Source organism: Excalfactoria chinensis, chromosome 32 (genome assembly GCF_039878825.1).
Source record: "Excalfactoria chinensis isolate bCotChi1 chromosome 32, bCotChi1.hap2, whole genome shotgun sequence".
Classification (NCBI taxonomy): Eukaryota; Metazoa; Chordata; class Aves; order Galliformes; family Phasianidae; genus Excalfactoria; species Excalfactoria chinensis.
The window spans coordinates 702,700-718,708 of record NC_092856.1 but is presented as its reverse complement, the minus strand read 5'-3'; the positions used below and the strand labels follow the sequence as shown (position 1 = coordinate 718,708).

Sequence of the window (16,009 nt, the reverse complement as noted above, 5' to 3'; positions counted from 1 at the left end):
AATAAAATAAATCAAGTAAAATTCCAACTTCATATAAAAGCCCCCCCCCCCCCCCCCCCGAGTGAGGCCGCAGCTGTATGTGGGAAGGGAAGAAGGGGGAGGCGACATCACCCCATAGCTCTGCATGCAGGATGTGCTTGTGTTTGTCAACAAAGAGATGCCATTAAAAAGTGATTATATACACACGGTGTTCCCAGGAAATAAAATCCCAAACAAACGACAGACAACGGATTTGTTTGTTGTTTCCAACCCCCTCCCTCCCCAACGTGGTTAAGATCTATAGGAGGGCCCATAACGGAGCTGAGGATGCAGTGATGGGGAGGGGGGGGGGGGGGGGTTTAGGGGATGCATGCTGGCCCTGGTGCTGCACCAGGCTGAATTCCCTGCTCTTTTTGGGGGCAGGAGGCTGCAATGAGCTGGGGAGCACGTGGGTCAGTTTGCAGCTGGATGAGGATCCTGGAGCGAGCAACTCTTGGGGGGCAGCTTCAGGGTGTTGCTGCAATGCCCAATGCTCCCAGCTGCCCCCCCAAGCAGGAGGGGACAGAGTTGCAGGCACCTGGGGGGGGATGGAGAAGGGGGGGAAGGTGGCTCGTCCCCAAGAAAGGCACAGGAAGGGTCGATGTTTGTCACAGCACGAAGCGCTTGGACCCTTTATTCACCCCTCCCAGCAGCCGAGCTCCTGCCCTGACCTCGTGTCTGACACAGAGGACTCAGGAGCCGTTTGGTGATCAGCTAAAAGAACATCCCAACGTCGCGCGTTTCATCTTTCTTTCTTTGTGTGTGTTTTGTTTTGTTTTTCAACTACTACTGGAAGTTTTTATTACAACAGCAATACTTCTTTTCGTTAAAACATCTTGTTTTTTTTTCCTCTAGTCTCGCACCAACCAAAAGGGAGGAGGAGGAGGGAGGGGGGGGGCGGCCTTAGGAAATGAACAACCGAAAAAATACAGAACATTTAATTTAGGAAAGTGTTATATGGGGGGTTTTGTTTTGGAGGGGGGGGTTGGGGGGTTGGGGTTGGAAGGGATTTGAAGGGAGGGGGGGGAGAAAAAGTAAAAGAAAAATCAAGTGAAAGCGCTACTCCACTGCTCCTACAACGTCCCAATACCTTCGCTTAAGAGATCGGCGTCTGCTTCAGTACCTGGGGGGAAAGAAGGGGCGTTTTGGTGCAAAGAAAGGGGAACCCCTTCCAAAAGTCGGCCTCGGCCTCTTCAGGCTGTGAAAGGGGTCTCTGTTCATGAAGGGCTCCCTGGGCCTGAAATCTGCCCGCGGGGTTCTGACCATCATCCCGCCGCGGTTCGCACCGTCTCTGTGAGCTGGGCCGATGGGGGTGACGCTGCGGGTCGGCCCCAGCTGCTCCCTGCCCAACGAGGCCATCCCCACACCTTCACGGACGCGGCCCAGGGTTGCGCCGCCGTGGTCCCGCTGGGGCTGGGTTGGCTCCCTGGGTCCCGCGTGCACATTGAAATGCTCTTTCATCGTCCCTTGGTGAACGGTACCGTGCTCCTTAGGGAAGGCGCCGCCGCCATGCTCCACGGTGAGGGGGGGAGCAGGGAAGGGCACGCCGCTGTGCTCCCCGGCTGGCGGTGGCTGCGAGGGGAAGGGGACGCCGGCGTGCTCCCCAGGGACGGGGGGCGGTGGGGGGGTGGGGAAGGGGACCCCGGTGTGCTCCACGGAGGGAGGCGGGGGCACGCCGTGGGGCAGTGAGAGAGGAGAGGAGGTTTCTTTTGAGAAGGGGTTGGTGTGATCCACGGGCGGCATGTGGGGAGGGACCGAGTGATCCCTTGGGAAGAGGCTGCCGTGATCCTTGGGTGGAGCAGCCGGGGGTCCAGTGGGGGGACCGACCGGATCCCTGGGGAAAGGAGTCCCGTGCTCGATGGGAGGAGGAGCGATGGGAGGCGGCATGTGGTGGTCGAAAGCAGGGCTGAAGTTGTTTGTTCTGAAATTGTTGACGCTCTCCTGGAAGGGCGGCACACGCTCCTTGTACTGTGCCTGGAAGCCACCCATGCCAGGCAACTCCGACGCGCTCGAGGGTCCATTGTCAAAGGCGCTTCCCGTGTTGCTTATCTCAAACCACCCTGACCTGTTCGCCTCTCGTCCGTGTCCTCTGCTTCCTTTCCCCAGCACTCGGATGGACTCCACGGTCTGGATGGGCTCCCCAGACATGCCCCTGCTCGATGCATTGTGGTAGCCCAGTGTCTCGATAGGGGCTCCCTTCTCCTCGGTGCTGTCAGGCAAATCCAAGCAGGATGATGACACTCTCGTCTCTATGCGGTAGTGCTCCTCTTGCTGCTGCTGCTGCTGCTCTCCTTTGGAAGCAGCAGCCTGGCTGTGGCTAACCCCTTCATTTGAAGTACTTTTAGAGATCTGGCTGAAATGCTTCTCCTCGGAGGGTTTACGAGAAGCATTTTTGAGCATGTTCTTGAATTCAATCGTGGATGTGGCAGAAATGGAAGAGCCCAGGGACTTGTCCACGCCTGACGCAGGCGGCCTGCCTGCAGGGCTGGGAAGAGTGCTCTGAGAAGAGAAAAGTGACCGGTGGGGAATCGAGTGGGGTGAATCCGGGTACTGCTTCTGTGAGAGGCCAGAATGCACCACAGGTTTGGACAAGTTGTTATGATTGGAGTCTGGTGCGAAAAAAACATCGTTCTTACTGGGCGAAGGGGACCCATCCGAGGTGGAGTCGTTTCCCCTGAGGCTGTAGCTCCCATACATCCCCGGAGACGTCGACAGCGTGTCACAGCTCTCGCTCTGATCGAGAATAGACCTCATTGACTGAGGAAATGACGACTTGACACTAAAATCCTGCGATCTTTGACCATAGCTTGGCAGGACTGGCTGATATTCTGCACCTTCAGATAGTTTACTTGATTTCAAAATAGACTTGGCTGGCTTCTTCTCCAGGTTTAGCATGGCAGATGGTGGTGGCCCAGAGTAATCAAAGTCACGGTAATCTTCATCCTCCTGAAAAGATGTGTCCGGGTAAAACTTCTCCTGAGAGGAGTCCATTAAAGAGGAGGGTATTTCCATGCTGTCTGCAGACTGCTTGTACATTCCGGCTGGAGAATCTCTGCCGAGGCCGAAGGGCCGGTAGGTATGAACAGAATTGGAAAGTTCTTGGGGATATCCATCATCTCTGCTCTGAAGAGGTGACCTCGTGCTGCTGGGAGTAGAAGAACCGGGGCTCATGATTTTTGAGAGCAAGGAAATAGTGTCAACATTACTAGAGGTCGGCTTGTCCATCATCTCATCCTGGGTGGGTGTCCCACTTCGCTCGTCGCGGACTGGTGTTCCATCCACGTTGTCCATGGAAGTGCTGGTAGGACCACGCTGAAAGTCAGAGGAGTGACTTTCCGGTGCGATGTTGGACCCTAAGCTGCTTAAAATTGGAATATTCAAGTTTAGACCACTGAAGCCAGGATTTCCCTTCAAGAAATTGTGTATCTTCATCTCCAGGCTTGGAGAAGGGGGCTCTGACTCCAGCTTTGCCTTTGAAATTTCAGAGGATTGACTCATTGAAGTGTCTGTTGTTAAAAGGGAAGAAGAACTGGGAGGGTGGGAGCTGGAAAATCCCAGGGAATTGGTTGGTGGTTTAAAACTAGAACTTGAGAGCCCTGCGGTATGTCCAACAGGAGCCTTATTAACTGAAGTTGAGGAAACCTCAGCAGTTGATGAATTTGGAGAGTAACCAAAAGTTTTGGATATAAAAGACTGAGGGTTGGAAGGAATATTTCTTCCCTTCAAGCAAGGAACGGTTGTGTTGGCTGGTGATGCCGAAGTGCTCTGTGATGCAGTTTCACTTGACTGAATGGTATTTCCAGCAACACTCTGAAGCAAAGACGACAAACCTGGAAAAGAGAATGCTGTGTTCAGATATTTGGGTAAGAGGTACGATAACTTCAACTACTGTCAAGGGAAAGATCTCTGTGTTCTTAATATGGATGTTCCCTAAAACTGCTTCATGTTTTAGCCAGGAAAATGACTGGATTTTGTTGCTTTAGTATTAATGTTAGTACCCACAGAGGCACAAACCTTTGCCAGAGGCTTAAATTAACCTATGGATTAGAACACACAACTGAATAATTCAGGTAATAACTTGTCCTGGCTTTGTGGCTCAGAGGCACATATGCTGCATGACTGACCACTGCTGCAGAGGCAGCAATAGCACTTTCAAGAAGATTTTCTGCTCTTAATTTCTAGAAAAGCTCTCTCAGAAGCACAAAGAAACCACAAAGACCCCATGTGGTCTCCTGTTACATTCAGCATTCACTCCAGTACCTTGCAGAGCTGGTGCAGTCTGAGTCTGGGTTTTGGAGAGAGCAGACAGGATGCTTTCAGGAGTTATTTCCACTTTGGAGAGAATATTTGCAAGAGGATTGGAAGGAGCAGATGGAGTCCCCATGGCAGGAGTTTTCAGGCCACTAGTAAGAGTTGTGGGGCTTGTTGGGGTTCCTGGAGAAGGTCTTGATGCAGGACTGACACCTAGGATGGAAGCATACATCACTCACGTATGTTGATTTGCTAACAGGTGCTTTTTTGGCTCATGTTTTCCACACATACAACTGCAACAGAGTTCCATGCGCACGGACAGGCTCACAAAGCCAACAATCACGTTAAGAGAAACTCAAACAGATCTTTTAAGTAACAATTAATTCATGTTTATTTCACAACCACTTTCTTTTAATAAAAGATTACAAAACAAAACTCCATTACCAGCTTCTCAAAGCCAAACACTTGTGCCAGCACCACTTCAGCACTCACCTGTGTTTTTCATTACAGAAGTTAAACTGCTAAGAATGGAGCTGATCTTTGCCAGGTCAACATTGGCGAGGTTGGGCAAAGCAAGAGCTGGTGATGAAGAGATGGGAGCTGAGCTCACTGGCTTCGGAGCTGGAGGAGCTGGGGCAGGTGCTGTCACTGTCACTGAGGTTGTGGCTGTGGCAGTGGTACATGGCACCACTTTGGGGGTATTTTCAGTCTTCACAGGTGCTGAAGTTGGAGCAGTTTGCTTTTCCTTCCTTTCTTCCACTGCATCAGGGAGAGGGGGATGGGAGGGGTGGAAATGAGACATGGGTTATCACTCTGTCTATAAAGGATTATTCCAGGTACAGGATTTTCAATGTGTGCCTTATTTAACCCCAGTTAGAGAACTCAAGTGATTCCTGTAAGATACGTCAGAGGAAACAAACAAACAAACAGCATTTTTGTGCTTAGCTTAGGGGATGGGATGGTCACAGTCAGATCGTGACTTCCCTGCTGGGGTGAGAGGATTGAAACCCAAGTGCTCCATCCAGAGTCCAATCGAGGTTTTACACCAACACTGGGTCCGAAAATAGGCCCATGAAAGGATGCAATCCCCACACAATGACTCTGCTGCTCCCACAGAACATACCAATAATTTTAGACGTATCATCCTCCACATCAGACAGCTCCATGTCCTCCACATCCCGATTATCTGTCACGGGCTCCGGAGATCCTGGCTTACGGCTTCCAACTGCTGGAGAATGAGAGTTATCCTCTTCCCCCATTCCCTGGAAGGGGGACTCAGAGCCTGTTGGAGATGGGGCATCCATACTTGGAGAAGGGACAGGAGACTCCTCCGGATCAGGAAGTGTTGCTTTCAGTTGATCCAGCTTTTTCTTCAGATTGCTCACTCTATTAGCAAATGTTTTATAAGCCTGGGACAGAAAGGATGTTGGTATTTATTTAACAAGATGACAACATGCCTCAGCATAACAGAAGTTATAACACATCCTTAGAAAATCATTTCAGCTTTCAATTATCTGTACTCTGCACTGAATATACCACAGTCAGAACGTGGATCTTCAGTCTGACTAGCAGAGCAAGGACCAAACTTGCATAAAAGCCATTTTTTAACAGATTCTCTCAGTCTGCTCATCTACTTCTCGCACCGATTACACCTAGTATGGCTTCCAGAACTCAGGATTTCTTAGAAAAAGTGCAATTTTCTCCACATTTAAAAACACAGAAGTGCTATAGAACTTCAGCAAGGAAGTAACCTGGCTTCTGACCCACTCATTTATATAGTCTTCTTTTTCACAGATGATGCAGCCTCTAACATGCCCAAAAGAACAAGCAAAGATCAGCCTGCCCGAGGAAGATGAAGGAAACTCCTACTTACATTTGCTACCACCTTGACTTCCTTATACTGTGCTTCATAAAATATCCCAGCATTCTCCAGGGCTTCAGTTAGAGAGGGGCCATTTTTCACTTGCTTGTCTAAGCCATTCACAAACTCTTCCAGCTTTGAGCTTGCTTCTTCAAACTCCTTGGAGAACTTCTTTCCACCTGTTTTGTCTAGAAGGAGATGAACACCACACATGTAAACTGTCACCCACCAACCAGCTCTCAGATATTAAAATCTTTAGTTATTTAAGGTGAACTGAACAGGTCAAGAATGCATGCCCTAAGGATGAGTGAGGACATCTGTGAATGGTACACAGTAGAGTCTCACTGTCTATGCCTGTGTCAGCTAGTTTCTAAATACAGTTTCAAATTAAGTATTTTAGGCACCTGTTTACTGGTTCTTAACTGCACAGAATCCAATTTCTGGCTTAAGGCTCAACAGAAACGGTGAGTTCCCAGAGCTGTTAAGGGTTTATTATATCAGTTTTTTTATACATTAGACTGCCTTTACCTTTTAAGCATTTAAGTGTTTCGGTGCTGCACACATCCACTCTCATGGTGGAAAGCTGCTTCTCCTTCAGTTCTATCTGGTCTTCTGAGCGCTTATATAATAGCAGTTCATCAATGAGAGACTGTGGCTGAAAAATGAAATGAGAAAAGCATCTTCATCACATTCTGCAGAAGAGAAACCCTGTTTTACAAAGCAACCACCACAGACCCACTTCAGCAACAGTGTTGGGACAATTAAGAGCAGGGATGGACCTTTTCAGTTTTTATTTCTTAATAAATCATTGCCTTTGCTGGTCAGCTTGCTTTTCAGCCATATATCTTACACATTCTGGGCACCCAGTTAAGATAAATGCATTGCCAAGAATTCCTTGGCCACTCTAAGCTATATCTCACCAAGGTGGTCTGCCCATACACCTCAGTGGGCACTGTCTGTGCAGCCAGCCCTTCAAAGTGCAGCATTTGGATTTTGCGCTGCTCCTGAGAAGGTGAACTGCTCTGTTGCACCAGGTTATTCCAAAGGAAAATCACTACTTCTGCAGTGAGTCTCCATGCAGCTCGGAATGCTTTTCAACTGCCCCACTGTCCGTAACAGTTCAAAGAAGGGGTCACAGCTCTAAATAGAAACTGCAGCTGAGACACCTAGCAGCCACTATACACCAAGGAACAAAAGAAGACTGCATAGCAGAGCTTCTGACCAAGCTTATGCTGCTGGTGGACGTAAGCTACACAAAAGTTACAGTCTAAGGACAAAGGTTAATGCAACAGAACATCTCAACTAGCAAACTTACTCTGAATTCAGCAACGATCTTGGACTTCAAAGCGGCTTTGGGGTTTGTGGATGCTGCTGGAATAAAGAGGAAGTATAAAGAAACCAAGGAATGACATACTGATGCTAAGCAAAAGTCAAGAAAGGCAGCTCTAATTAAAGTATTTCAATAAGGAAGGACTCACAGGCTGTTGTTACTCACTGCAGCTCTCCCTTCACACACATGTCCCTCAGTGCTCTAGCTTTCCATTAGCTAGATTGTCTTCGAGGCCAACAAATTATACCAAGGCTTTATAGAATTTATGTGCTATAAAAGTTCACCTTTCTCAGCTCTGCAGTTGGGCTACACAAGGTTCACCTGACAGCCCTATTGGATGACAGTTTATACCTCTCTACAAAGGAAAGTAGAAGCGTTTCCTAAATGCCAGACACACAGCTCATTATTTCCTTATGATGTGGCCCTTCTTTGCTACTTACAAGGCTTAACCAAGTTCTCAGCCTTAAAAATAAACTCCTACGCTCCTATTCTGATAACTCGTGTTACTACTCCCTCAGTAGTGGTGAGGACGGATGGAATCCCACCATCAGGAGACACTAAATCCATTTGTTTCTGGACAAAACAGGAGAAACATCTGATAAGAAGTGAAATGATACATCCTTCGTCCATGCTGAATTTACAGTGCACTTTTGTTTGGGAAAGCAGCTTGTGATGTTAGCCAAGTAATAAAAGCTTCCAAGCTCTTTTGTTAACCTTCTGATCTCAGCACTTGCACAGGCAGATGTATGCTGCATCTTACACCTAACATTCCATCATCCTGCTTTATTGAGCATTCAAGACTTTAGTGTATAGCAACGTCAGTAAGATTGCTGTATTACAAACACATTTCCAGCTAGACTGCATTCTGATAATGTTGGATGGAAAAGTTCACGATTATCTCTGCACTGCCAGCTTCCAGTTTTCTTTTATCCTATCATCTACTTTGCTGTTGAGATGTGTTCCTGAGCATGCAGGCAGCGTTCACCATGCCTTCCTGCTGCCAAAGTACAAGGTTCTGTCTGTCTTCTCTCCATCTCTGCATAGTCTAATGCCAGTTTCCAAGAGGTTTCACCCGATCTTTCCTCTACTGTTCATAACCTCTGCTCTCAAAAGACTTTTTTTTTTTTCCTCCATACTTCATTCCTTTAAAAAGTGGTTCTCTAGCAACAACTCCTTGGTGCTTTACACATTAGTCTGTAAGGAGCTCTACAAGCCTGGAAGGTGCATGCTGGCTCGTATTTTAGTCCAGGTACTCTGCCCATTTTGGGCTATAGCCTTTCTTCCTTGAGAAGGCAATTTTTATATTAGTTCAGAGAGTTCACATTGTTTCCTTACTTTGAGATTTCTTCCACGGCTTATTCGGTTGTTTGTTCAGAGTTTCTTTCAGCTGCTTCTGAGTTTTGAAAGTGGTACCTGGAAAACATTTCATTTTTTGCAGTCTGGCATTATGGGATTCCTTTAAGAATCTGGTTTTGGTGCCATATGGTTGTATGGTAAAAAGAGTGAACAGAAATTTGTTTTAAAATACCTAGACCAAATTCCTTCGATGAGCTGCTGGATGCCTAAGAGAACCTAAGTTTACTCAGGGATACAGCAACTTGTGGGATGGTCTTCCATTTTTAAATCAAGTTTCTGTTTGCCCTTGCACTGAGACAGTTCAAAAATCACACTCATAACCAAAACAAGAAGGAAAAACACAACGCAACTGACAATAAAACTACACCACTGGTCTCCTCAGATGGGCTTTTAGGAAACGAGCATTCAACAGACACGTAACGCAAGCTGGAAAAACAGCCACAACACCTAATTTGCAAATGAACTGAAAGATGTTTGCTTAAAAATTACAGCAGCTAAGAGAGATTTCAAGACATATGCGTACACTTCGTTTCTTGACATGCAATGCTCCACTGAAGCCTTTTCACGTGCCAAACCCTGAGCCCAAGATATTGCATCTCTCCTGCAGTGACTACAACTGGCTCTTCAAAACCACAGACAAGGATTTCCTGAAGCTCCTTTGGCTGTCAGAGAGGTAACCAAATGAAGTAGAAACACAAACTGATTTCCTTCAAGTCAAGGGCCACAATGTTGGCTAATTTCTGGCTGCAAGTGACCACACATGCCTACAGCCACTGAGAGTGATTTCACTTTTTAAGCAGAGTTCTCTTATTCTTAGGGACACACATGCAGCTTTGCTTGCAGACTGTTTCCTACACAATGAATACGAACAGCAAAACCAACTTAATACTAAAGCTGAGAAAGGAACAAAACCACTGTAGTTCTTCAGCCCACACTGAGACTCGAGATTAAGAGCATTCACACCTCAAAGGAAAAGCCACAGCCTCAGGTCCTCTGCCAGGACACACTTCAGCACTTCCAAGAGTGCTTTGCACTCCTGATGTCTTTACAATCAGCTGGAACAAGCCCAGCTTACATTGGAGGATGCAGAATTGTCTTCAGGAAGGTACAGGAAACACATTCAGTGCTCCTTGCAACCTCTCACTATCTTTATGTTTTCTGTTCCACACAAATGTGGGAAGAACACACATGCACAACAAATGCATTCTGTTTAGCCACCTTAGAAATTTTCTCACTGAACTCACCTATAAGTTCGTAAGTTAAGAAACATGAAAGGCAAATCACTTACTCAGAGCTTCTTTCAATGCCAAAATGGTCTCCTCGGGGTACACGTTTCTGTCCTCCCAGATTTTGAAGATTCTTTCTATAGATTTGGAAACCGACGGATCCCTAAAAAAGAGCATATTGGCTTTTATCTTCCACTTCTCATGGTTCTAGAACAATATAAGCAATTATACATCTACATCACTAAAGGAGCCTTCAGACAGGGGCTATCTGCCCAGATGAAGACTAATTCCCACTGCAAGGCCTCTGAGTGAAATTCAAGCCGCGCACTGATGTTAAGAATGAACTAATGAACGCAATGTGACATTTTACTCCTGTTTCTGGAGGGTTTGAGACACCTGCAACGTGGAGGAGGAAAAGAAACATCACTTTGCTGAGACGTTAAACCTCACACTGTTACTTACTTCACTAAAGAAGCAGCTTCAGGAAGCACTTCTGCAAACGTGTCACGGAATACAATCGCATTTTTTCTCTTGCAGTTCTGTATGACATCATTGGCCAAGTAAAAGAGGTTCAGTCGATGAGGAAAGGCAGCTGAAGATCAGAAAGAAAACACAGGTACGTTATCAGGTAGGAGAAGTGATGTCTGCAGCATTTCTGACATAAGGTAGGGGCTTGCTTTTGGGTTTCTGTTCAGCATTTCCATCAGTGCTGTGTGCAACAGCAAGTTCAGAACAATGATAAAAACTTGGAGTTTGAGGGGACGACTCACAAAGCTCCCCACAAGTCAATGCCATTCCCTCCTAATGCCAGCCCTCCTTTCTGACTTGGGCTTAGAGAGACCACAAAGCCCTCCTGGCCCCAGATCCATCATTTCAGTGCATCTGGCTCAAAGCAAATCCTCAGCAGCATGAGAGTTCCTGCTGTTCTGGCATTACTTTTGGTCCCTGAACCTCCTACCACTTCATCCCCAGGCAACAACACACCTGCCCTGCTGCTCTCACTCGAAACATCTAAACCAAACTCCTCTTTTATCTTACCTATATCCAGTTCCAAATTCAATTATTCCATCAAATCTTCTCTTAAACGGAGCAGTAACAGCACTTGTTGCTCAGTAAGCTGATCTACATGCTAATTAATTTAATTTCACTTAATTTAACTACATCACGTTAGGATTTAAATATAGGAACAGTGACAATATCTCGCTTTGCTGGAGCTCGTGGGAGCGTGGAGCAGACATCTACCTTCCTTGGGTGACCCTATGGGCTGCACCCTGTTGGTGTTGGCCATCAGCATGTTTCTCTGACTGCCCTGACTCTTCAGGACCTGGGCAACTTGGGGCAGAGGCAGCCTCATGCTGTGCTGAAGCTCCATTCTCATGGGTGATTCCAGTGTCCCCACTGCTCCCATCTCCAGGTTTCCAGCTGAGAAGCATTCAGAGAGGAGGAACGTGGTGCTCTCAGCACAAACCCTGACCTGCAGTACGCAGCCTTTTACCACACAAAAAACCCCAAACCCACAACAAAAGCCAACCAAAAAACCCATTGTGGTAACTCAAACTCCTGCTGGCCCTCTGCAGCAGCTGTCCCTTTCCAGCTCTGAGCCAACCAGAAAGCAAGCCATGGCTTGCACTCACAGCTCACATCACACCTGATAAAACCTCTCATGCACACACTGTGTTCATATTTGGCAGCTGACAACAGCATACTTGCACTATTTGACTGGAAACTGAATGATAAACGTAACACATCTCTCCTCCTGTGTACATCTCAATACAGAGAGGTAAGAGTGGCCACCAGTGTATTTACTGCAAGCGGTGTACCTGCAGAAATATGGGCATAGCTCACTTGCAGCACATTGAATGCTGCTATTTCTATGGCCTTATTGTAGAGCAGACAATCTCTGCTTGTGAATGACACAGCACATTCACACATGAAAAGCTGTGCCTGTGTGAAGTCCCCTCCGTGCACCACTCATCCCAAATCCCACACTGCTGGCAAAAGGGCCTCAACTGTGCCTAAGGAAACAGCACAAAGCACGCCAAGCTGGGAGCACTGGCACACAGCTGCCTGTCTGAACCTCCACTGCCTTGTGCTGAACCTCAGCACAATTAATGTTATCCCCTCAGTATGAAGCTTGTTGGAATCAAACCCACCCACGTGACACAACAACCAGAATCCACTCCCAAGTGTACCCAGCAGCACGCTGCATAACCACTGTGTGAGCTGCAGGAAAGCTGTGTGAACAAAACAACGTGCCTTTGGCCCCAAGGTGCACTTTGCACAAGGCAATTCCAGCCACATCTGAGGGGTGAGCAGCTCCTCCTCCTCCGTCACGCTTCAGGCTGCCTTGGCTCAAATGGGAAACAGCAGGAAAGGATGACTGACAACAGAGGCGCGTGCATCTCCTCTGGTTGCACTGCCAGCACTTGGGGCAGCTTGGAGCCAACATCCAACAAACGTGTTCCCAAAGGGCTGACCAAGAGGCAGCAGTGAGCCCTGGTGCCCAACAGGACCCTGGGGTGCTCATCCCCTCAGCTCTGGGGAGGCCACAGCTGCAGCCCAGTACTGAGCTCCTTGGTTCCATGCAAAGAACTGCAGAGATGGTGGGAGCTTGGAACACCTCCCAGTGGGGAAAGGCTGAGAACCCTGGGGCTGTTCACCAGGAGAAGAGAAGGTTGAGAGGCTCCCATGTGAAAGGTGAGGGTCAGGCTCTGTTCAGTGGTGCCCAGTGACAGGAAAAGGGCACAGGACACAAACCAGAACCCAGGGAATTCATTCTGAATGTGACAGAGCTTTGGCACAAGCTGCCCAGAGAGGTGGGTGAGTTTCTTTCTCTTGAGACCCACCTGGACTCTTTCCTGTGCGGCCTGCTGTAGGGAACCAACTTTGGGAAGAGCTTTAGAAGTCCTCTTCAACCCCTACGGTTCTGGGCTTCTTCCAGAGAGCACAATAAGCTCTTGGCTATTCAGTCGTGTTAGTGGAGAGGGCTGTGAGGTGCTAAGCAATCCTCACAAACATGGGGGATGCACCAGGGCAACCTCAGAACCAAACAGAAGTCCAGGCTGGTACTGACAGCTTATAGCCAACAGGAGCTGGAAGGACAAAAGCAAAGCATCCATGGCTCCAAAAAGAGAACAATGACTTCTGATCAACCCTGGAATAAGGGAAGGACTAATGAAGGAGCATAAATGAGAAGGAAGGGGCAACGTCAAAGGAATGTGCTTGAAAAGGGACTTTGGCAGCTCCCCGAGTGGAGGAGTGGAGCAGAACCACCTGTGCCAGGAGTAAAAAGAAAACTGCTGTGACCACAGCGAATGCAGGGCTCCAGAGACGAGCTCTGAAGAAGATAAACACACAGCGTTGTGCCTTGTGTGAATTTATAGCACTGACAGCCCAGGCAAAGCTATTCCTTGGGAACAAACAGGTTCTTACATCACTTTTTCATCACTAAGTGCACTAACAAGAAATAAACGAACGTTTCAGTGAGTTCAATATGATTTTTCTCCGATCAGATCAACGTTAAGACAAACTCCAGCAACCACTGGTAGAGATCTGAGCTTGTGGCACATGGAATCACCTCCTGGTTGGGTCAGAAGGGACCTCACAGCCCCCCACAAACTGGGTACCCCAACAGCTCAGGCTGCCCAGGGCTCCATCTATGGCCTGGGGCACCCACATTTCTCTGGGCAGCAGTGCCAGCATTGGGATGCCTCTGGCTAAAGAATTTCCTCCTATTATCTAACCTAAGTCTCCCTCTTGTAATTTAAAACCATTCCTTCTTGTCCTATCACACACATAAGTTGGTTTACCCACTGTTTACGAGCTCCCTTTAGATACTGGAAGGCCACAACAAGCTTTCTCTTCTCCAGGCCGAACACCCCAAGCTCTCAGCCTCTCTCCATAGCAGATGTGCTCCATCCTCTGGAGCATCCTTGTGGCTTCTGGACCCCAAACTCTGTTCAGCTGTACCTTTTGGGGCTGACAGATTGCCTGACACGTTACCAGGCATCACCAAAACAACCCCCAGAACACATATAGCCCATATAGCACCTCTTCACCCTCTGCTCCACACTGCCAAAATGCATGCAGGCCGCTGAGCTACTGCAGCACGGCTTTACAAAAGGTTCAGCACAAAGCAGAGCAACACTACAGAACGACAATGTTATCTCCACGCTACTACAGAGCTTTCTTTAGCTCCTCCAACACATAAAACCTTCACGCATCAGCCAGGCAGCAGCTATAACTCAGCCTTGCTTAGAAAACAGGTACTTTTTTACTCTTGTGCCATTGCTGGCATTCACCAAATCCGAGTTTTGACACCCAACAAATTTCCTTCTTATCGATGTCAGGCAGTGTTTCCTGTAGAACAGGATGGTCACAATCCCACACTCCACAGCACTGAACACCTCTTTCCTCCAACCTCTCAAAACGATGCTCTACAACAACTCAGGCCAAGCACAAAGCATCATTCCAGAGACCCAAATGTACCACAGCTCGGCTGCAAAGACTCCATTTGTATATTCCAAAGCATAGAGAGGCAACACTAAGCTGAAAGCCTGCCCAGGAGCGATGCCACGCCAAAAGGCCTCTGGGAAATCACACCTCAAAGCACGTCAGATCTGAGAGCTCCATGAAGTTGAGCTGGGCAGCTTTGACACAACACCAGCACCACCATCACAACTCCAACCCCCATCCCCCCCACTGCTGGGTTGTAGGCACCGTGCTGAGCCCCACCATCATGCTGAGCCCCACCATCGTGCTGAGCTTTGGCAGCATACAGCCAAAGGTACTCTGCCATGAAACTGCTCCTTTCCAAACACACCGACACGGACCCGTCCCAGCCAACACAGCGCGGGAGAAGCTTTTGGAGCAGAGAATAGGAAAGCCAATCTGTTTCCAAAGTGTTTGAGGCGAAAGGAACCCCGTCAGCAGTAGGAACCGTTCCCTACCCCCTGGAGCTGCCCGCATCCCGGTCGGACCGGGCAGCCCCAACACGGAGCTTCGGGCCCGACTCCAGGAGAGTCGCGCAACCCCACCGGGAACCGACCGCTGACAGAAGGACGGGAGGGAAAAGGGACGGCCCGGTCCGACCGCTGCCCGCACTCACAGCGCCGCAGCCACTTCATCCAGTGGTACACGATGGTGCTGTGGTGCCGTTTGTTCTCCAGACACCACGAGGAAAGGCCCTGGATGGACTCCATGGTGTTGGTCACCGCCTGCAGCTTCCTGTCGAGCGAGGCCTCCAGCGCGCCGGCCGAGGAGGACGCGGCCGAGGAGGAGGCCCTGCCGCCGCCTCCGCCGCCCGCCGCCATCTTCCTGCCCTGCTCTCCCAGGCGGGGCCGCGCGGACGGCGGCGGCGTTCACGGCCTTCACAGCCCCGCGGGGCCGCGGCCGCCGCCCGCCGTGACGGCTCCGCCGCGTCGCGCAGCGCCGGCCCCGGGGGGGGAGGAGAAACGGGGGGGGGTGGTTGTGGAGAACGAGGCGGCCCCGCACCGAGAGGCCGGCCGCGTTCTGAGGTCGGTTCGGCAGCCGCACGGGGCCGTCTCCGCTTCGCCCCCCCCCACCCCGGGGCGGCGGATGAGGTGCGGTGGTGGCGCGGTTACTCGCCGGCCCCCTCGGCGCGCAGCGCCCGCCCCCCCGCCGCCATTTTGTGCCAGGCTCCCTCACACGGCCTCGGCGGCGGCCCCCCCCTCACAGCCGCCTCTGCGCCGCGCATGCGCCGCCGCCCGCCCTCCCAGGCAATGCGCATGCGCCGCTCCACCCAGCCGTCCTCCCTCCCCCTCGCGCCTGCGCATTGAGCGGCAACCTCCCCCCCAGCGCTGCGCTTCGCTCCCGGCCTGCCCCGCGGCCAAGATGGCGGCCGCCTGAGCTGTGGCGGGGCTGGGGGAAGCAAGACGGGCCTTGAAGTAACGGGGCCGTTACGTCCGACCCGGCCCCACTGAGCTGCGCAGAAGGCTGGTAGCGGCT

At 49.7% G+C, this 16,009-nt stretch overlaps 1 protein-coding gene across 6 annotated transcripts; it reads right to left on the bottom strand.

Annotated features, from left to right (window-relative positions):
• Positions 1-835: 835 nt before the first annotated feature.
• RPRD2 (regulation of nuclear pre-mRNA domain containing 2) lies at positions 836-15,718 on the bottom strand. 6 transcript variants are annotated; one of them, XM_072358758.1, is made up of 12 exons: positions 15,150-15,718; positions 10,505-10,634; positions 10,105-10,205; positions 8,796-8,873; positions 7,446-7,501; positions 6,659-6,785; positions 6,143-6,318; positions 5,576-5,678; positions 5,393-5,497; positions 4,762-5,028; positions 4,279-4,482; positions 836-3,848 (listed from the first exon to the last, which is right to left on the bottom strand). In XM_072358758.1, the coding sequence occupies exons 1-12, from the start codon at positions 15,352-15,354 to the stop codon at positions 1,135-1,137; spliced, it is 4,266 nt and encodes a 1,421-aa protein (XP_072214859.1). In that variant the 5' UTR covers positions 15,355-15,718; the 3' UTR covers positions 836-1,134. The 6 variants fall into 6 exon arrangements, with proteins under 6 accessions (XP_072214859.1, XP_072214861.1, XP_072214855.1 ...); XM_072358760.1 differs by having other exon boundaries at positions 5,393-5,494; XM_072358754.1 differs by having other exon boundaries at positions 5,393-5,678.
• Positions 15,719-16,009: the final 291 nt, after the last annotated feature.